Source organism: Cajanus cajan, chromosome 1 (genome assembly GCF_000230855.2).
Source record: "Cajanus cajan strain Asha chromosome 1, NIPB_CcT2T_4, whole genome shotgun sequence".
Classification (NCBI taxonomy): Eukaryota; Viridiplantae; Streptophyta; class Magnoliopsida; order Fabales; family Fabaceae; genus Cajanus; species Cajanus cajan.
The window spans coordinates 17,828,133-17,851,493 of NC_138517.1; the positions used below are offsets into that span (position 1 = coordinate 17,828,133).

General features: G+C 33.3%; 1 protein-coding gene across 1 annotated transcript; it reads right to left on the minus strand.

The window, feature by feature from the left end:
• Positions 1-3,582: 3,582 nt before the first annotated feature.
• On the minus strand, positions 3,583-21,916 carry LOC109790960 (ABC transporter C family member 10). The gene is made up of 12 exons (XM_083062469.1): positions 13,409-21,916; positions 12,887-13,207; positions 12,721-12,807; positions 11,381-11,968; positions 11,140-11,304; positions 10,792-10,942; positions 5,777-5,977; positions 5,426-5,640; positions 5,021-5,326; positions 4,880-4,943; positions 4,263-4,502; positions 3,583-3,872 (listed from the first exon to the last, which is right to left on the minus strand). The coding sequence occupies exons 1-12, from the start codon at positions 15,446-15,448 to the stop codon at positions 3,757-3,759; spliced, it is 4,494 nt and encodes a 1,497-aa protein (XP_082918595.1). The 5' UTR covers positions 15,449-21,916; the 3' UTR covers positions 3,583-3,756.
• Positions 21,917-23,361: the final 1,445 nt, after the last annotated feature.

Below are 23,361 nucleotides of genomic sequence, written 5' to 3' on the forward strand. Positions count from 1 at the left end.
TATTTAAATTGTTAAAATTTAATTTATAAAAATAATATTTTAAAAGAGAAAGGTTATAATAATATACTAATGTAACTTTTACTAAGTATTACACCGTTCAATAACTTTATATTAAATGTGAATTTTATAAATTCAACCGTTAGATTAAAAGTTTTTACTCTTACATCATATACAAAATTTTATATTAATTCAAGATGATTTGAAACTTCATTCTTGTAAAATAAAATTGACATAATATATATAATTCAAAATATACTAAAATATGAATACTTTGATTACCTTCAAGTTGTTTAATTTTAATAAAATTTGATATAAACATATAAAGTGATATACACTTTTAATCCAACGGTTGGATTTACAAAATTCACATTTAATATAAAATTATTCAGCGGTGTAATACTTAGTAAAAGTTACACCGGTGTTATTATAACTTTTCTCATTTTAAAATATATAAATTATTATTTATTAAACTTTTAAATTTAAAATAAATAATTTAAATTGTATCATAATATTAATTTTAAATAGAAATAAGTAGATTGTTAATTATAAAAGTAAGTATATATATATATATATAAATAAAGATTAATTGAATATAATATAATTATTATTAGTAATATAATTATTATTAGTAATATAATTATTATATATTTATAATGGTTTGGATACACCGGAATGAGAGTGATCCAAAGATAATATAAGTATGAAATTGTATAGTTGAGAATGACTTAAATGAATTAATTTGTACTACTTATACTGATAACATGTATATCTACTTTTCTGTAGCTTATCTCATCAGAACTCCACAGTTAAGTATGCTTACTTGGAGTAATATAGGGATAGGTGACATTTTGGGAAGTTTCCCAGAAACTGTGTAAGTAAGGACAAAACATGCTAAAAAGTGAAGTATTGTGAAATAGAATTTTTGAGAAGAATAACAACCGAATTTGAGACGTCTATAAAATTTAATAAAATAAAAAATAAATATTTAACGACTGATTTAGAGGCAGTTAGTGCGCCAGATACTATAAGGGTCACAATTCTAATTTTGCAACGGTTTGTGCAATGGTTCCAGTAACCGTCACAAAATTCACTTGTGACGGACATTTCTGTTGCAGTTGGTGAACTGTCGCGATAGTGTCTTTGCGACAGTTCTAACCGTCGCAATGTAGGCTATATAACTGTCGCAAAATCGTCATTTTCTTATAGTGCCTTGTGCCTGGAATAAATCAAAACCTTTTGAGTGTGGGACAAATGCTTGAAAATATTTATTCTTTGTGATTTAAAAATATGGGATGCACAATTTTTTATCCTTTCGGGTATGAGCTTATGTCCATTAAAATGAGAGATAATGGTTTTTAATAGGGTGGAAGAAAAAAGTCATGCATGCTATTTTAAATAAAGATGAAGGTTTGAAAAATGGGTCACTTGAAGGAACATTTCAAAGTCTAAAATGTGATTCAAATGGGCTCACAATAGAAGCTACTCATGATAAAGTGACTTTGGCCAATGGAGGAAATAAATTTTTTAATTGGAAAATTTTAGTTGAAATTATTGTACTACTTCTTATCAACTTAATGATATATTTTATGAAGAAGAACAATGTTTATAACGTTGCTACAACTCTCATAGAAAGGGTTTTTCAAGATGGAAAATGGATTAAGGAAATTGCAAGGATTTTTATTTCAAGTGAGAAAATTAATGTTAAGCTCAAAGATGTTAAATTTGTTGATGCTTATCTACTTTAAGGAGATCAAACAAAGAAGTGTAAAGGATTATAAAGATCAAAGCTTGAAGTAATGAAGAAAAATCTCAAGGAGGAGTGTTAGTAGTTGAGATTTTTCCACTTTCATAATTAAATATTTTAAAGTCTATGCAGTTTTTTGTTTTTCTTGTAAGTTTGGCTAAAGGTTACTTATGTCCAGAAAAAAGAAAATTGTGCAGGCAAGTAATGTTTGCTTATTAACACTACAAAAAAATAGGTAATTACTGGCGGTTTTTTTTTTGCGGTTTCCATAAACTGCCAAAAAATGTTACATTTGTGGTAAGGATGGCAAGTGCTACAAATTATTGACACTTTCTGGCGGTTTTAAACCGCAGGAATGGTAATAGTTACAAGTGTTGCCACTTTTTGGCGGTTTTAAACCGCCAGAACGTTCAATAATTTTTTTTATTAAAATAAAACTAAAAAAAACATTTTTAAAACAAAGTACGCAGGGGTATTTTGGGGAAAAAATGAAAATGGAGGCAAACTGCATCGCTTTTGAAGGCGAAACTGAAGAAAACAAATTCGGAAAAGTGAATTCGTTTAGTTTTCTTCTTCCACTGAATCCCATGACGAGAGTGAAGCACACGCCAGCTTCTCGGAAGCCTGGTACGTTTCAATTTCAACTTCTTGCTTTCGATTTTCGCAAAACCTTCATTTCTGCAAACTCCTCCCAGGTAGGAAGAACAAAGCGTCGCACGCATCCACCTCCGCGCCAGAATTACATCAATCTCAATCGGTAAACCTCCCTATCTTTCTCTTCGCGCCATTAGATCTATAGGTTCGCTCCTCCAAATTTTGAATTATTTACATTCTTGGATTCCAATACTTGTGATTATATATTATCCTTTTAATTTGATATAACTCCTTAACAACAAATCATATACCTTCGTAGGAACAAACCCAAATTTCTCCCTTCATGGAGCTCTATTTTTGTTACTCTATACAAATCCTATATATGCAAACACATGACTCATTGCAGACACGAGACAGTCACAACTCCATTATAATATAAAACTTGAGTTACTCTTTATTATATCGACACGTTAATTTAAAATGTCATGTTAGCAAAAATCCTTACATGTGATTATATACTATCCTCTTAATTTTGATATAATTCCTTAACAACAAATCATATACCTTCTTAAGTACAAACCCTAATTTCTCCCGTCATGGAACTTTATTTTCATTATTCTATACAAGTCATTTATATATATATATATATATATATATATATACATGACCGTAGCAAACACGAGACAGTTGTAACGGCATTATAATATAAAAAGTTGAATTACTCTATATTACATTGATAAATCAATTTAAAATATCTCTAAAATAATGTTGTCATGTTAGCAAAAATATTTATGTGTGATTCTATACTACCTTCTTATTTTGATATAACTCCATAACAACAAATCTTATTCCTCCATAATTAAAAACCCTAATGTCTCCATTCATATAGCTCTATTTTCATTATTCTATACAAATCATATATATGCAAACGTGTGACCCGTCGTAGACACGAGACAGTTACAACTCTGTTATAATGTAAAAGTTGAATTATTTTGTATTGCATTGATACATCAATTTAAAATGTGTCTAAAATATTTTCATCTCACAAAAAATTCTTCCGTGTGATTCCATACTATTATCTTATTTTATTATAACTCATTAACAACAAATCATATATCTACATATATAAGTACAATCCCTAACGTTTTCCTCAATGTTTATTTTTAACGATTTTTAATAGAACAGTGTGAACACAATTTTGTGATGTAATCCATAAAAACCTAGCAACTATAAATATTATGTGATTAATATATAACAATTTTCATATATTTATTTCATATCTTTACATTCCAAAATAATAATTATCATGTTACAAAATTTTGATATACATATATTAAAATATTATATAAAAACATGAAATTTCAATAAACCGCACCGCAAGTCCATGTCTAGTTCACAATAAAACCAATTTTCCAGCATCAACGTGATTCTATAGTAGATTGAAAATGAGAGTAGTATTCATTGACAAGCTGCCTGAATAGTGATCCTTCAGTCTTCATTAGGCTCATTGGTTCATCATATTCCACCAAATTTCCTGTTAATACAATATCCTTTTCTTTGAAGAAAACATGTAAATGATAAGAAATACTCTTCAACTTCTTTGTTTGTTGTCTTCAAGTGTGAAATCAGGTAACCCATAATTTATAAGTTATCATTTATAAGCCATGGAAGTGTACGGAAATGTTAAATCAATTACCTTATTGTTTATCATATTACCATCTACGTTAATGCTATGCAACCAGACCCTTTTCTCAACAACAAACCTATGTGTTGTGTTGCTCAAACCAAGTGGTATTTGCACTCTTAAATGTTCAATTTTTATAAAAGGATAGTTTGGTATCAACATTAGAAAATGGAAGTAGACTTAAGGACTAGTCTTAAAAGTTTGTTAAATGATATAAAATGCAGTCAATATGCAACTTACCTTCACTGATTGAAAGAACCATTGTACAATCCATCACGGTTGGTATTCTGTGAGCTACTGTGATCACTGTGCAATCTGCAAACTCAGTCCTAATGGTTTTCTGCAGAATCATATCAGTTATGTTATCAATTGATGCAGTTGCTTCATCCAACACCAATATTTTACTTCTTCTCAAAAGAGCACGCCCCAAACAGAATAGTTGTCTTTGTCCCATGCTCCAGTTTGATCCCTCTCCAACAACTAAGTAACAATTTCAATGAGTCATTACTAATTAGGAAAAAAGCTCTTGCAGTATAGTAAAATTTTGGTTTAATTACCCTTGTGGTCCTTAAAGTTTCATGAACTTTATTTTTAGTCTCTATAATTAAAAATATTTCATTTTAGTCTTAATTTATACATACTATTTTTGTTTCCTTTTAGTCTTTATAATTTCATAACTTTAGATTGTAATCCCTATAGCAGTATATGATAACGATAGGGACTAGAAACAAAAGCTGTATGTATAGGAACAAAAAGGGAATGTTTTGTAACTATAGAAATTAAAAGATAAAAGTTTATGAAACTATAAGGACTAAAAGGATAATTAAACAATAAAATTCTGAAACTTTAAGTTGTACCTGAGGAGTTGAGGCCATCTTCTTTCTCTTGAACAGTTTCTCGCAATTGACATTTACCAAGAACCTGAGTTTATATTATGCATGAATTAGTCCATATTTGCTCTGAAAATCCATGATAAAATGAATGTAACAAAGTGTTACCTCCCATATCTCTTGATCAGAATGTTGAGATAAAGGGTCCAAATTATATCTAACTGTTCCATTGAAAAGGGTAGGATCCTGAGGTATAATACAAAAACGTGACCTCAAATCATGAAGGCCAATAGAAGAGATGTCTATGCCATCAACTACAATTTTTCCACCAGCTGGCTCCACAAGACGAAATAAAGCACCTATAAGAGTGGATTTCCCACTGCCTGTCCTGCCAACAATACCAATCTTGTGCCCTCCTACAAATGTGCAAGTGATACCATGGAGTACAAGTGGCCCTTCAAGCCTATATCTTATCTGTTTTCGGTATACACCAGAAAATTGTGCAGTTCATTTAAACTCTTATATTTTATAACACTATCCTGCAAATTTTAAGATATGTAATTAAACAAGTACCTGCAGATCATGTATTTCCACTTTTCCTGCAACTGGCCAATTCAAAGGAGGGCGATTTCCTTCTATTACTTCTTCGGCCTCACTTGGAATATGCATATATTGATTTATCCTTTCTACAGATATTATATAATTTGCTAGATTGCATTGACTTTGAATTGAAACTACTAGAGAAGCGTTTAGGGAAAATCCATAAGAGAGAGCCATGCCAATAAATCCTGGAAAAAAGGATATTGAAATTAAGAAGCATGCACCAAGAAAGTTAATGCTACTTTCTGAGGAAAAAAGAAAATAATTTTGAGGATAGTACTCAAAGAATGACATTTCAGAGGTCACAATGACCAAAAGTCCTACCAGGGGCGAAAGTCCCGGGTGGAAGCATAACCATGCAAAGCGCTGCAGAGGCGAGAACTACTGCAGAGACCATTTCTAAGCGTTGGATCAACCATTCATTTGAAGAAAAACTATGGAAGAAAGCACTGGCATTGATATCAATTAGATCAAGATTCTTATCAAAGAAACGAGCTTCCTCCTCAAAAGCCCTTATTGTCACAACTTGTTAGAAGTTAAGATTTTTCTAGATACTTTAAGAAAATATTAAATATTTATGTCTGTTTGTATCTTAGTTGCATTTGGTGTGGTTAGGTATAATTAAGTGGAAATCCATATTTCAAGAGATTTGTTTGTTGCTTGGACAAATGTTTAGGTAAAAAGGAGTGTTTATCTTTATTTTGTGGAGATTTACTGTAGCATATGATATGCATATCAGAAATCTCTCTTGTCATATATTTGATGTAATGCAACTCTACGGAGAGTGTGGAAATGAATAATGAAATTGTGTAACCACTTTTCTTCCTTTCATTGAAACAAAAAAAAACCAGAAACTCAACTTCTCTGTTCCAGTTTTTTCTGTTTCAACTTCTCTGTTCTGGTTTTTCTTAACATGGTATCAAGAGCTCCATTGATCTTTTAGGGTCTGTGAGGGAGAAAAAAAAAAATCTGAAAAACAGAGGGCCTGTGAGTGAGTGAAAACCAACCAGAAAACCTGTATCAGAACACCCACCAAAACCAGAATGGCTTCCGGTAGCAGCTCTTTACCTCCACCTCCAGTTTTTGCTGGAGAAAATTATGATTTGTGGGCTGCAAAGATGAGAACTTATCTCAGAGCTCAAAGTTTGTGGGAAGTGGTGGAAAATGGAAGCAATCCAGCTCCTTTACCAGACAACCCAACTATGGCTCAGATAAGATTTCACAATGATGAAGTGGCTAAAGAAGGCAGAGCACTTGCCATCATACAAGCAGCTGTTCATGACGATGTTTTTATCAAGATTTTGAATCTTGATACAGCAAAAGAGGCTTGGGACAAACTCAAGGAGGAGTTCCAAGGCAGTGAAAGAACAAGGAGGATGAAGGTGCTGAATCTGAGAAGAGAATTTGAAGCAATCAAAATGAAGGAGTCTGAAACAGTGAAGGAGTTTTCTGATAGGCTCTCTAAGGTGGTTACACAAATCAGATTGCTAGGTGAAGAACTTAGTGATCAAAGAGTTGTGGAGAAAGTCTTGGTTTGTCTTCCTGAGAGGTTTGAATCAAAAATCTCATCTCTTGAAGAAAACAAGGATTTTTCTCAAATATCACTTGCAGAACTTGTGAATGCTCTGCAAGCTACTGAACAGAGAAGGTCTTTAAGAATGGAAGAAAATGTTGAAGGTGCTTTTGCAGCTAACACCAAAGGCAAAGATCAAGGCAGCAATAGCTTTGGTAAAAAGCCATTTGGTGGAAAAAAAGGTCAAGGGAAAAAGGAAGAAGACAGAAACAAAGGAGGAGCTTGGAAGGAAAAGTATCCACCTTGCCCTCATTGTAAAAAGAAAAATCATACAGAAAATTTTTGCTGGTTCAGACCTGGAGTCAAATGTAGGGCATGCAACCAACTTGGCCATGTGGAGAAGGTCTGCAAAAACAAAGTAAAGCTCCAAGGACAGCAAGCTCAAGTTGCTGAGCATCAAGAACAAATTGAGGAGCAATTATTTGTTGCTTCTTGTTATTCTGTAAGCAATAACAAAGAAGCTTGGCTCATAGACAGTGGATGTACAAATCATATGACTCATGATGCTAGCATTTTCAAGGAACTTGATCTGTCATACCTCTCCAAAGTCACCATTGGCAATGGAGAATGTGTTGATGTCAAAGGCAAAGGAGTTGTTGCTGTTGAAACTCCCTCAGGTACCAAGTATATTTATGATGTTTTGTTTGTACCGGAGATAAATCTAAACCTTTTAAGTGTGGGGCAAATGCTTGAAAAGAATTATGTTTTGCATTTTGAAGATATGAAGTGCAAAATAATTGATCCTTCTGGATGTGAATTAATGACTATTAGAATGAGAGATAAAAGTTTTCCAATAGAATGGAAACAAACAGCCATGCATGCTTTTCCAAGTGCAGTAAATGATTCTTTCTTATGGCATAAAAGACTTGGACATTTTAGCTACTCTACTTTAAAGCGTATGAGTTCAAATGACTTAGTTAAAAATCTGCCTGCAATCCAAGATAATGCTAATTTGTGTGATGTATGCCAATATGGAAAGCAAAGGAAACTACCATTTCCAAAAGAAGCTAGCTGGAGAGCCACTGAAAAATTACAACTTGTACATACTGATGTGTGTGGTCCAATGAGCACAACATCTTTAAATGGCAGCAAATACTTTCTGCTATTTATAGATGACTATACAAGAATGAGTTGGGTGTTTTTCTTAAAGAAAAAGTCAGATGTATTTGCCAATTTTCTGAAGTTCAAGTTTATGGTTGAAAATGAGACTGGACTTCAAGTTAAAAGACTAAGATCCGATAATGGAACTGAATACACAGCAGGAGAGTTCAAAAAATTCTGTGAGCAGGTTGGAATTCAGCATCAATTAACTGTTCCTTACACTCCTCAACAAAATGGAGTGAGTGAAAGGAAGAACAGAACAGTTATGGAAATGGCAAGGTGTTTGCTCTTTGAAAAGGGCCTTCCTAAAACTTTTTGGGCTGAGGCTGTTAATACTTCAGTATACTTACTGAATTTGTTGCCCACTAAAGCCTTGAAGGGTAACACACCATTTGAGGCATGGCATGGAAGAACGCCTTCAGTAGAGCATCTCAAAGTTTTTGGTTGTGTGTGTTATGCTCTTGTTCCAGAAGTGAAAAGAGATAAATTGGATCAGAAATCTGAAGTTGGTATTTTCTTGGGGTACAGCAGTTACTCTAAAGGTTATAGAATTTATAATCCAGCAACAAAGAAGATTCTTGTCAGCAGAAATGTCAAGTTTGATGAGCTATCTAGATGGAATTGGGAGAAATCCAAAGCAGAAGCCTCAAACAAAAGGCAACTTGAAGTTGACAATCTCCAAGAACAAAATTCAGAAAGTGAAGAACAAAATTTGGATGATGATGATTTTCCAGTTAGAGGCACAAGAGATCTAGCTGAAATTTACGAAAGGTGTAATGTTGCTGCACTGGAACCAAAAGAATATGCTGAAGCTGCTGAACTTGAAGGTTGGAGAGTTGCTATGCAGGAGGAGATGAATATGATCGAGAAAAATAATACCTGGCAGCTTGTGGACAGGCCAATTAATCAAAAGGTAATTGGTCTTAAGTGGGTTTATAGAACCAAACTTAATTATGATGGTTCTGTAAACAAACTTAAGGCTAGATTGGTTGTTAAAGGCTATCATCAACAGTATGGAGTTGATTTCTTAGATACATTTGCTCCTGTGGCAAGACATGATACAATCAGAATGCTAGTGGCATTGGCAGCAAAATTTGGTTGGAAGATCTATCATTTTGATGTGAAGTCAGCCTTTTTAAATGGTTTTCTTGAAGAAGACATCTATGTTGATCAACCTGAAGGTTTTCAAGTTAAGGGAAGTGAAAATAAAGTCTACAAACTCCATAAAGCTCTTTATGGGTTGAAACAGGCACCAAGGGCTTGGTATACCAGAATTGATAATTACCTTTTGCAAAAAGGCTTTGAAAGAAGTGAAAATGAAGCTACTCTGTATGTAAAAAGGTCCCAGAATGAAGTGAAGCTCATTATATCATTATATGTTGATGATATGCTGGTCATAGGGAGTGATTTTGATTCCCTTAGACAATTCAAGCATGATATGGAGAATGAATTTGAAATGTCAGATTTGGGACAAATGAATTATTTTCTTGGAATGGAGATATACCAATGTGATGCAGGAATCTTCATTTCCCAAAGAAAATATGTCTTGGAGATATTGAAAAAGTTTCATATGGAGAAATGTAAACCAGTGGACACTCCACTTGTTATAAATGAAAAGCTATCACTTAATGATGCTATTGCTAAAGTTGATGCTTCTTTATATAGAAGCTTAATTGGAAGTTTGTTGTATCTCTCAGCCACCAGACCTGACATAATGTTTGCTGCTAGTTTGCTGTCCAGGTTTATGCATTCCCCTAGTCAAGCTCATTATGGTGCAGCAAAACGAGTTTTGAGGTATTTAAAGGGTACAACTGATTATGGTTTGTGGTTTCTACAAAATGAGAGTGGAGAGCTTCAAGGATATGCTGATAGTGACTGGGCAGGTAGCATAGATGATTCCAAGAGCACCTCTGGCTATGTTTTCTCATTTGGGAGTGGTGTCTTCACATGGAATTCAAAGAAACAAGAAGTAGTGGCTCAATCCTCTGCTGAAGCTGAGTATATTTCAGCTGCAGCAGCTGCAAATCATGCTATTTGGCTTAGAAAAATTTTGTGTGATGTGAAACAACATCAAAATGAGGCTACTATCATATGGGTTGATAATAAATCAGCCATTGCAATTGCAAAAAATCCTGTCCAGTATGGTAGAACCAAACACATCAAAGTGAAATATCATGCCATCAGAGAAGCAGAAAAATCAAAGGAAGTCAGCTTGAAGCATTGCAGCTCTGAGAATCAAATTGCAGACATTATGACCAAAGCTCTCTCAAAGAGCAAGTTTGAAATGCTAAGATCTAAGCTTGGAGTATGTAAGAAAAATCTCAAGGAGGAGTGTTAGAAGTTAAGATTTTTCTAGATACTTTAAGAAAATATTAAATATTTATGTCTGTTTGTATCTTAGTTGCATTTGGTGTGGTTAGGTATAATTAAGTGGAAATCCATATTTCAAGAGATTTGTTTGTTGCTTGGACAAATGTTTAGGTAAAAAGGAGTGTTTATCTTTATTTTGTGGAGATTTACTGTAGCATATGATATGCATATCAGAAATCTCTCTTGTCATATATTTGATGTAATGCAACTCTACGGAGAGTGTGGAAATGAATAATGAAATTGTGTAACCACTTTTCTTCCTTTCATTGAAACAAAAAAAAACCAGAAACTCAACTTCTCTGTTCCAGTTTTTTCTGTTTCAACTTCTCTGTTCTGGTTTTTCTTAACACAACTCCAGCAACAGTTTCAGCAAAATGATTAGCTACAAAGGATTTTGTTGTGCCATTCATCCGCATCACTTCTTTGGCAGAGGCAAAAAAGTATCTCTATTCAAAAACAGAAAGAACAAATCTTTAATATGCTTACCTTCCAAGTATTTGAAAGGCTAAAGTAGAGAAGGCTTAAAACATATCAGCTCCTCGTACAAAATTGAGGTTTATGTAAATGTATGTGCCAATAGAAATTAAAAAGAAGACACTATTTCTCTATTACAATATATTTCAAAGAAGAATCTGTTAATTACCTGCAAGCAAATCGCAATGTACACCATTGGTATAGAGACAACCAAGACTTGCCAAGTGACAATTGCTAAAACTAAAAGATTAGAACAACAAATTATAGGTCCTCCAACAGATATACCAAGGCTGAAGGGTATATCGAGATCCACAATGCTCAAATCTGATGAGACCTTGACAAGGAAATGACAGTCAAAATACTATTACCTTCATTATATTTCATTGCAAAGAAATTGTTTATATGCTTACTCTGCTAAGTATTCTTCCCATCGGTGTAGAGTCATAAAATGACATTGGTGCACGAAAAAGTGAATCCATCAACTGTACAAATAAATTTTGTGATGATTTAATACCCAAGGAAACTGTAGTTAGACATCTGATCAGTAAGAAAATAGTTGAAATTGCTCCAATCAAGATGTAAACAAGAATCAATTGTAACGAGCTGACATAGGGATTGTCAACATTTGCTGCCATCCATGAGTTTTGCAATATCTGGCAAATAACGAAGGCAATGTAACAAAGGGAAACCATAGAAAAGTATATATAGCCTTTCATCTGATTCAGATACTGCCTGTAAGGCTTCAACCCTGTGTCCCCTGTCTCTCTCTCTTCTTGCTTAATTAATTGATCTCTATTTGTTGCTTTAAACTGCTTCTCCATGAAAGCTTGTGTAATCTCTCTATCAGAAGTCAAATTTCTCTGGGAAGATGTAACACTCACAAATTGATTAGAATTAGAAGTTTCTTTGTGAGCATTGACAAGGTCTTGGAATTCTTGGCTTGAGCTCAAAATATGGTGATAAGGAGCTTGCTGTAGGATTTCTCCATCTGACATGAACTATAATGGAAAATAACTCAGTTACAAAGTCCAAGTTGGAAAAAAATGACTGAAAAATAACTAAACAATGATTTTTTTTTGGATAACCATGTTATTCGTACGAAATATCCACTAATTTTACCGATAAATAATCTTTGTGAGAGAACATGACTGATCACCTTTAGTGGGATCTCTCCTTTTAACCATGTTCAATTCGAGATCTTACTTAAGGAAACTGAGTGCAGTACCACTTGGACCAACAACTTGTTGGTAACTAAACAATAATTTACTACTCACTTAGCAACATTAAAATGAAGTGGCAAAAACTACTATAGCAGGAACAAGAGCTCAAATAGAAGCTTCTAAAGTCAAAACAGTCCATTTCTTTCTGAATTGAGGAACCTTGTTATTATTGATTCTGGAAAATTAATTATCTTCTCTAGTAGATTCCACTCATCTTCGAAAAGTATTTAATGTTAAAGTCTTGATAGTAATTTAACAGGTATTTTCCTTAGGAAATGTTAAAAGTATTAATTATGATACATGGGTGAAAAACAGCATAATAATCGACAGGTCTCGTTCTTTAGCCTAACATGTTAAACCAAATAGGTAGAAGCAGGATAAACAAGAAAGATATTGAAACAAAACAAAAATGAAACCAATTAGTTCATTACGAATCAACAATTGCTAGTTACATGGCAGGAAACAGAGATATGAAAGATGAACAGTGGCATTGGCATTCTAAATTAATGCCTTAAGATGAATGAAATTACCAAAACAGAATCAAACGCTGGGAGAAAGTCAACTTGATGAGTCACGAGTAAGACAGTCTTCCCTTTTAGTCCTTCCATGATGTATTCCTGCCAAGATTCGAAGACATCTTTCAGTAAAGAATGACAAATATACAAGCAGCATTTGATGAAAGGAAGATGTCATTACATTAAACAAATTTGTGGCTGTATTTGCATCAACAGCACTGAATGGATCATCCAAGAGATATACATCAGCATTCTGATAAAGAGCACGAGCAAGTTGAATTCGCTGCTTTTGACCTCCACTCAAGTTAGTTCCTCTCTCACCTATTTCAGTTAAGTCACCATGGGGAAACAGCTCAATGTCCTTAACTAGTGAAGATCTATGAAGTGTTTCTTGATATCTATGCATGTCCAAATCAGATCCAAACAAAATATTTTCCCGTATTGTACCCGTCTGTATCCATGCTGTTTGCGAAACATATGCAAACTTCCCATAAATTTCAATCTGTAAATCAGAAAATGAATTAGACATTCATAACATTACTGGTTAAATTAAGGACATGAATGCTTCCCTGCAATATGGTGAGGACATTTACTAAATATACTTGGTGACAGAAAAGTAGGAATGTCATTCATATTATAACCAACCAAAGCATCACAAGTTTTCATATGGTATTTTATGAGCAAACAAAGAATAAAAGATTACATTTCCCTTTGTCTTAGGAACTTCTCCAAGAATTGTTGCTAAGAGGGTTGATTTTCCTGAGCCAACTTGTCCACAAATAGCCACCTTTTGCCTTTGTTTAACCTCCAAGTTTATGTTCCTCAAAGTAGGCTTTGATGCATTACCTTCCCATGAAAAGTCAGCAGATTCGATTAAAATTGAGCCTCTAATATTATCATCAAAACACTTGTTCTTGAAATTTTCACTTTCCAGTTCAGATGCTTTGAGGAATTTAACAATCCGAGCAAATGCAACTTTTGCTTGAATGACTGCCCCAACAACATCTGGGATGGCTGTTATTGGCTCTTGCACAAGGCGTAAAGTAGCCACAAAGGTAAATACATTATTTGCATGTAAAGGAATGTTCAGAAAGTAACATGCCCAAAAGGAAACAGCAGAGACCAAAATAGGTGCACTCCAAAAGAGAAATATATTGTATGCCCTTCTTAATTGCACTGAAGCTAAAAATTTGAGTTCCACATTCCTCAACTTTTCTATAGCATTTTTATAATGACTTTCCCATGCATATAGTTTTAGCACTTTCATATTCACAATAGCCTCGGAACTAGCCTTCAATCTCTCATCTTGAGCCACCATGAGTTTGGTCTGAAACTTGTGTTGTAACTTTGCTAGTGGAGTATTGCAAAGCATAGTAAGAACTATCACAACCAATGAGGCAATTGTTGCTAGCCCAATAGCACGGAAAAGTATTACTAATGCAATACACAGTTGGATGCTTGTAGTCCATGTCTGGTGAAACCAAAATGGGAATTCTCCAATTCTATAAGCATCCACAGTCACATAATTCATTATCTCACCACCAGAGTGTGTCAATTTAGCTACATTGGATAACCTCAATAGCTTTTTATAAATGCATGTAGTAAGCAGTGACTTAACATTCATCCCAACAAGTCTACTGCGGAAATACCATTGCCTTTGTGATTGGGATTCTATGATCTTTATAAAGAAAAGTGATATGGCCAATACATAACCTTCATATTTGAAACTTCCTTTACCCTCAGAAACCAATATAAAGGCATTTAGAAGTAAAGGACCAGCAGATTGAGAGAGTACTTTGAACAATGCAAAAATCCCTGATATCAAAATCTCTCTCCAGTGACACAAAATTATTACCCACAAAATTGACAGTGATGACGGTTCCTTTTGTTTCTGTTTGTTCAATTGTTCTACAAACAAAAGGTAACAAGTTTCTGCTCGATCTAACTCCCGCAACTTTGGGATATCCTCATCCTCAAGTGTTTTATCTTGACCCCTTTTCATCAATGGATTCAACCACCAAAATGACATCCTACTAAAGAATCCAGCTTTGGCAAATGGGGTTACGTAGCTAATAGGATCAACTTCATTGAACTGGCCATTTAAAGGAGCATAATGTCTTTCATCATTTTCTTCATTAGTGTCTTTACATTTGCATGTTTTATAAGTGCATGAGAGTAGTAAAATTGCTCCTGGAAATGATAGAACGTCTAAAGTAGCCTTCAGAGACATTTCTTTGCTAGTAATTGCATGAGAAATGGAAAAAGCACATAGCATAACAGAAACAAAGAACATAAGAATAGAAAATAACCATAACCATACTCTTGTTAGTTGCTTCAACTGAAGACTTACGATTAAACCTACTAACAACCATGTGAATCCCTGAAAGAGTTCTAATAACCACCAATTAAGAGGAAAAGCAGTGTTCGTTTTCCTCAACTTTTCCTCTAAAACCCAAATACCTAAACACAAATGCAACAACCCAAGACTACCATCGATTATGATAGATACTAACTGCAAATTTGAATAACTTTCCATTCGGATTAGAGTCCAAAATGATCTCGGTGAAGACTTGTGAATCATTTTTAGTGACACCATGATCAGTAGTAACACATCAAAGCAAATAACCAACAAATGGCTGAAGCATGTAGAAGGATCTTTCAAAAACTTGAAATCATAACACAAAGGCTTTCTTCCACACTCAGAATCCCCACAAATCATGCTCCAAAAATCCTCCATCTTCATTTTGGCTTCTCTTTTCTGCTCAAACTCTGTAACATACAGGGCAACTGAATCATATCTTTACCGAGAAAACAAGTCCTACATTAATAAAATAAGAGAAAAAATAACAATTTATAAAATACATACATACTGCAATGTTAGAGAGGCCTTTTGGATAATGACCAAAAGCAAAAGCATAAAGACTTTAGGTCCAAAGCGAACAATATTCATCATTATGAAGTATATTTGTGTAATAACCTTATAAAATAACTACATCAAAAACTGTTTTCTAAAAGTTGAACAATATTTGAACCAAAGAATGCAGCTCCTATCAATTGTAAAATAAGAAACACAGCTGTCACCATGAACCAAGTCTTCCAAATGCTAAATTTATTACTTCTTAGCTAGGTGGGGGTTGCAACTAACCCATGCAACAATATTTTGGGCTTGAAACCTTGTGCTGAAATTCAATTTATTCAATAGAAATAGAAGGCAAGGGTGGAACTTAGAACTATTATCATCTTAGAAATAATCCTCTTGGAAATAAAATTTTATTGTCATATCATCATATGAACCAATTCACCTAAAAGCTTATGACTCCTCTAGAATGAATCATTTACTTTTGAGAGCTAGTAGAGATAAGAGATTCTAACCTCTTAATTTTTTTGAAAATTAATAAAACAATAAAAGATATAGTGAAATAGATGATTGTGGATGATTATTTAGAGAGAACATGAGTCTTTTTTTTTTTTTTTACTTTTTAATATTTGAATAATATAATGATTTACTATAAAATGAAGATTTAAAAATGGTTACACATCTCTATCTCCTTATAATACGTACTTAAGAGAAAAAAGAGGTGTCTCGTGCCTCTCCATTTGAAAATAAAAATAAAAAGATAATAAGTTGTTATTTAAAAGGTGAAATTTTTGAAAATTAAATATCATGGAAAGTAAAACAAATGAAAATAAATAAATAAATAAAAAAAGTGATTTAATCGCTTAGAGATAATTATAAATATAAATTAGACCAAACTTTATATACATCAAAATTTGATATCCCTTTCATTAGTATAAATTATAAAGTAATATCAATCATTAATAAGAAAATCAACTGATGATATTATGTAAACATGCATAACAAGTTATGAATATGTTGAATATTAACCAAGAACCATTAATTTTCCTTCAACGACTTAGTTTACTTATTTTTATCCTTACGTATTCTGGAGAAAATAAAATAAAATAAAATAAAAGCTTACCCAAAGTTTGTTAGAACACATTAGATATTTATGTTTGTTACTTTACTTTTAAATTGGGTTGGCATAGTATTGGAGAGTTATACCCAAACAACAAAAAAAAAAGTCCAAAAAAACCTAAGTTATTAGGAACATAAGGAAGGCTAACTAAATAATCATAGGTTAAATTATTGTTTTGTCATCCTATTTATTTTTAAACTTCAATTTGATTTTATTATTTTAAATAATTCAATTTAATTTTTAATTTTTTTTAAAATATTCAATGTTATCCTTCCGTCCAAATTTACATTAATGGTGTTAATGAAATCTGAAAGAAGGACATCATTGAATGTCATTTGAAAATTAGATGATCAAATTAAATTATTTAAATGTTTAATTTGATTCCACTGTTTTAAAATAATTTAGTCCTCTAATTTTTATAAATTATTTAATGTTATCATTTTTTATCTAATTTCATTAACGTTGTTAGTATCTATTTGGATGAAAGGATAACATTGAACATCTTTTAAAAATTAAAGACCCGAATTGAATCTTTTAAAAATAATAAGACTAAATTAAATTCTAAAAATAAGTAAAGAAATTAAAAATATAATTTATCATATATAGGAAACACCAGAAAGCAAACTTCATAAGAAAAAAAAAATATTAAACATACAACGAACCAAGAAAAAAAGAAAAAACTAGTCTTTCTTAAAATGTAAACTGTTTATGCCAATTGTATGGAGTATTTAGTTTAAAAGACAGTTGCATATGCATCCACTACATGACACAAGTGTTTGTTTCAAGAACACAATTTCAGCTTTGCAAAATAAACAGTAAGACACTTTTTCAACGCATATGCAACACAACCGATTTCAGCTGGGTCACTTAAAGGGTCTCTCAGATACTGAATGATACCGAAACACTCAATTTGGTTCATATAGAAGAAGACAGCGAATCCAAAGACAGATGATTGAGAGACACGGGAAACAAGAGTGTGATATCATAGAAAGAAGATAAATAACAACAAATCATATTACGTTGGGCTCTTCATGTTAAGAAAACATAAAACCTTAGAAGCGTTTAAAACTACATGCAAGAATAGAACATACTTGTAATAATTAACTAGGGAAAGAAAAATCAAAGCAACTTCACAGTCGTCTATGTTGAATGTTGTCAAAGGGAAGAACCTTTGGTTGTGAACCTCCCTATTATGACTGCATTAAAGTATCTATGTACATCAATATACTATTTGGTATATGATTTTCTTTAACCATTTTACAATTTATATGAAATATTCAAATGACTAATTTTTTTTTTTAAATATCTAATTATTACTTTTAATAGCATTTTTTTCTCCAACACATTTTTTTCTATTTTCAAATTCAATTCAAAACCTTATTAATTAGAAGATTAAATGCTGCATGTTAAAAATTCAGTATTTTTTTATTATTTGGTATAATTACTATTTGTTCATTAGATGGTATATCTTTTGGTATATGATTGCGTTAAATTAGACATCATTAAAATAATAAAACCAGATCTTCTATAAATCTGAAAGCAATTATATATAATGCATTTAGTTGACTCTTAATCTAGAAAAGATAATAAATAATAATGTGTTACACGCGGTAATTTTTTAAGGACGCGTTGCATGCATGGTTAGTAATAAAACCCAGCTACTTAACCTTTTTTTATTTTTAATAAAACCTCAGCCTTTTGAGATATTCAATCTTCATAAAGCACTATTTGGCCTAAAATATATTCAATTGACTTGTAGAGTTGTAGTTATAGTTCGTTTTTAGAGATAGCTATTGCTCATAACACCTAGCTCCCCTCCATAGTAATAGATCAAATTTGTGGGTTTAATGATTAATTCCATGCAAACATATTTTGTCAAGTTCTAATTAAAATGATTCAAAATATTTATGGTAATATGATAGAAACAGAAATAATTTTAATCTAAGAAAAATATTGTCATTTCATTAAAGTTATTTCAATAAGTTTATTATGATTGGATCGCATATATAAAATTTAGAAGTCAACAATAATCTTTTATTCCTACTATATAATCTTTAGAATTAAATCCTCTAACATCTCTAAAGTGAATAATGCGATGACCCTTTCATATTATAAACGTAGTCAGATATTAATTTTTTTATATATAATTTTTATGTCAACTTTGTATTACATTACATTAAATAATATGTATAAACAAAATTACGATTCAAATTGTGAGACCCCTACCTTTCTTTTCCCATTTTTACCCTCACTCACTTTTACTCTCACTCACTTGGCTGAATCACTTTCTCCTCCAACTCTCTCTCAACACTTTCTTCACTCTCCTTACTCTTGCCTTTGGAACCTTAGGTGGTGCTGCTAAGTAGGTGATTCAGATTTCTTCTTCTCCTCCGTAGCAACTCAAGCTTTTGCCGTTTGTTCAAGCTCTTCTTCCCCTCGTTCAAGTTTCTTAGTCTTTCCGAAGCTCGGATTTCTTCACCGAGGTAAGGGAATCTAGTTCTTTGGCTGGTTTTGTTGGAAACGAGTTCATAAACTCATTGAGTGGCTGATTTTCTGATGATTGATGGGTTGTTTTGATGAAAATGGAGTTTTGGGGTTCTTGGGGTTTTTGAAGAAAATTTTGGGGTTTTTCATTGAGTTGATGTTGCATGCTGTAAAAGAGGTTTTTTTATTGATGTTTGATGAAAATGTGGTATTTTGGTTAGATTGCATGTGCTGGAAGTGTGAATTTTTGTGGGTTTTGGGCAAGATTTTTGAACTTGGTGAGTTGCTGTTGAGCTTCGCGCTGAGCGCCGTTCTTCATGCCAGCAGACTCCATTTGGGCAAGCCCGCCGGGTGCAATGATGAGTGCGCCGAGTACGCTTGAGAATGTGGGTCTCTGGCTGGCCCATGCTGGGCATGATTTGGACCGCGCTGGGCGCGATATCAGTTGTGACAAGTTTTGGGTTTTCTAGTGCTGCGCTAGGCGCGACCCTTGTCGCACTGGGCGTGGAGACTCCTTGGGAGTCTCTACCATGGGGGCACTGGGCGCAATTTGGATTACGCTGGGCACGAGACCTTGGGAGGTCTCTGCCTTCCCCGCTGGGCGTGAGTTTGGGCACGCCGGGCGCGTGAGACTCCTTAGAGTCTCTGCCTGGCATGCGCTGGGCGCAATTTGTATTGTGCCATGCGCGTGAGAGCCTTAGGCTCTCTGGCTGGGTCACGCCGGGTGTGGGCACTCTTGCGTCGGGCGCCTTGACCTCTGGTGCTCTCTGGTTGTGTCGCGCCGGGTGCGACCATGAGTGCGCCGGGTGCGTATGATGATATTGAATTGTATGCTGATAGTTGTTGATTTATGTCAAAATTGCTGATGGATGCTGTTTTATGCTGAGCTGAGCTGTAATTGATGAATATGTTGTGCTGACTAGATGATAATGCTGAAAAATGATGTTAAGCTGTAATAGATGTATTTTGTGGTGCTGTGTTGTGAGCTGTGTTAGCTGGGCTGTGAGCTGTTTGGACTGTGTTGTATATTGTTGAGTTGTATGATGGTATTAGCCTCTATTGTGGTGCTGTTATTGCCACTATGTCGGTGTTGTATTAGCCACTATTGTGGTGCTATTATAGCCGCTAAGTCGGTGTTGTTATTGCTGCTATGCAGTGCTGTTATAGCCACTATAGTGGTGCTGTTATTGTTGCTATGCAGTGCTGATATTGCCGCCTTGCGGTGCTGATATGGTTGAATGTTGTGGTATAGTATAAGCTGTGCTAGTGTGCTGATAGCTGTAGCTGTTCATTTTCATATTGTTATATATGTATGTCGATTAAATTTTACTAGCTTACCCTTTGTTGTTTCCATGGTGTTTGGACTGCGATGATCATACTGTGTATGGGAGCAGAGCAGGGATAGGTTGGTGGCTGGTGGTAGGTTTGCAGCTGGCTGACGGAGCTGATCTTTTAGGATGTTTTGTTGTTTTAGCTACTTGGTGTAGTAGCTTTTGATGTATTTTGTACACTTTAAGTCTATTTAGACTTGGACCTTATATATGTATATATTTTAGACCCTATATGTATACACTTGTTCCTTTCTGTGTTGTGTTTCTAGTGTGCTGTGCAGAGGGTAGTGACCAGCTAGATCGTTACACAAATCTAGTAACGCTAACGAATCTTTTTCCATATCAGAAGGTTGTGGACAAGTTCAAAATCCTTGCAAGAACTGAATCCCTCACCCCACCATTTAACATACGATTTATCTGGCATGAAAATAATAAATTAAATTAAATTAAATGACTAACATGAAGGGTTAATATATTCAAGCCGTCCCTATATATCACTATTGTTGTTGCAGCGACATTTGTCAGTACTTTTATAGTCATAAAAAATTAAAAAATACTGTACATATTTTCAGGACCGTCTAACTAGTTCTTTTATAAAATTTATATTTAACTAGATCTTGACCGTAAGTCTCACGTATTATATAATTTGAAATCCTTAAATTAGAAATATTTAAAAGAAGAAATGTTACAATAAATATTAAGATTAAATAATTGAAAAATAATTATTGAATTTATACATAAAAAAACTTTTTTTTATAATTATATTAATTATAAAAATAAGATTTAAATTAATTTTTCTAGCACATGATATAATATATCTTTGTACGTGTCATAAATTATATTTCGTACCATCTTACAACTTATAAGTTCTTAACTTTGTTTTCTCACTCTCGTTTCTCATTCTCATTAATTTACTTGAAATCTTAATTTATTTTACTCTTATTATATAATTTAGAAATCATATTGTCTACATATTATCTCACTCCCATTACCAAATAAATGAATGTCATTTTATTAATTAAGTATTTAATTAATTGGTTAATTTTACTAAACACTTTTAATTCAATCATTAATTTATAAATTCTTAATTTTTCTCTTATTTTATAGGATATAAACTTTTAGCTAGTTTATAAGTTAATTTTATCAAATACATTTAAACGTGAATGAGGTAATGTACATGTGAGTATAATTAATATAGTTGTTGAACATGAGTGAGAATGTTGAGTGAGGAGGAGAAAAAAAAAATGATGAATTGAGAAATTATGTAAACTTGCTAGAGTTTTCGAAGTCGTATTTTTTTACTTCGAAATATGTATCATTAGTGGAAAATTAGGATATTAAGTCACCTCTTTAATGTTGGAAATACGAAAATCTAACGTAAAAAAGACGCGGTGACATTTTTATAATTTTCGCGAACTTTTTTACGTCGGACCTAGTATGGTCTGATGTAAAAATTCCAATCTACGTCGGATGTATTGTGTGTCCGACGTAGATTTGACATTTTACGTCGGACCCTACTAGGTCCGACGTAAAAAAGTTCGCGAATTTGAATAAGAGAGTGTAAGGCACACCGCGCGCATTCACTCTTCATCACTTTTCATTTTTTTTCTCTGTAAACCCTCTCCCTCTCCTTTGTTACTGAATCATCTTTTTGTCTTTTGCGGAGGGGTGAACTCTTTGTTACTCATTCGCACACTATTGCAGCTCATCAAGTACGAATCAAGGTTTCGTTAACACTTTTTTGCTTCGCATTGTTATTGTGGCTATCTGTTCTATTCAATTTTTTGGTTGTTCTATTTGTATAGGTTGTTGGCCTTTTCTTTTGGGTTGTTCTGTGAAGCAGAACGGCCCGTTCTCCTTGTAGAACGGGCCATTCAGATTGGAGAACTGTTCTGCTTGCATTCTTATGTTTTTTTTACTACTTTTTTACATCGGATTTTTGTAATGCCCGACGTAGATTTACGTCGGTTTTATAGTACCGACGTAAATTTACGTCCCCGCATCTCAGTCAGTATTTTTTCTGACGTAAAAAGCTCAAAATATCCGACGTGGAATACCTCTTTTGTACTAGTGTATTTGTATAAAATGGAAACAAATGATGTATATATATGGTGAGTATGAGATCTTGTCGTGTATATATATATATATATATATATATATATAAAGAGATCATGTAGTGTTTTTTGGGTTAATTATGGTATTGGTACGAAGTATCAACTATTGAAAAAATAATGACTATTTTTTATTAGAGACTATGAATGTAAACAAGATGAATATTCCTTCTAACATAATTTATTTCATACTCTGATAGACTATGGCCAAAGCCAAGGAATCCAAGAGGTGATATACTAAAAGAACCAAGAGGAATGGGATGATTTTAAAGACCTTTTTCTTATGTTTGTACATATAGTAGCTCTTTTGTATAGGTTATTTTTGCCTTTGTATTTGTGAGACAATTTACTTGCTTTTCTAGTGTTTGTATATTGATTTTATGGTAGGCTATTTGGAGAGTTTAACTCCATTTAACCTCCCTAGTTGATACATTCATTTTGTATTTTTTCAGTAGAGAAAAAGGGGTGACATTTAGCAATACTTGAGGGTGTGACTAGTAATTGGGCCAGAACTGAGCCTAGGCAAAATTTTGCATATTGGAATCATTTTGCTCCTAATTTTTCATAGATTTGATTTAGCTAGGTCTCATCATCATATGATGAACCTAACTAAACCAAATCAAATATTTTTGAAATAAATCTTGGAGCAATTTGGAGGCACGGCTGCCTAGCATTCTCTCTTGTTTATGGCCGAAAATTACTAGTTTTCCTTCTAGTTTTTGAAGCTTCTCCTCCAAGTTTCTAAACCATTGT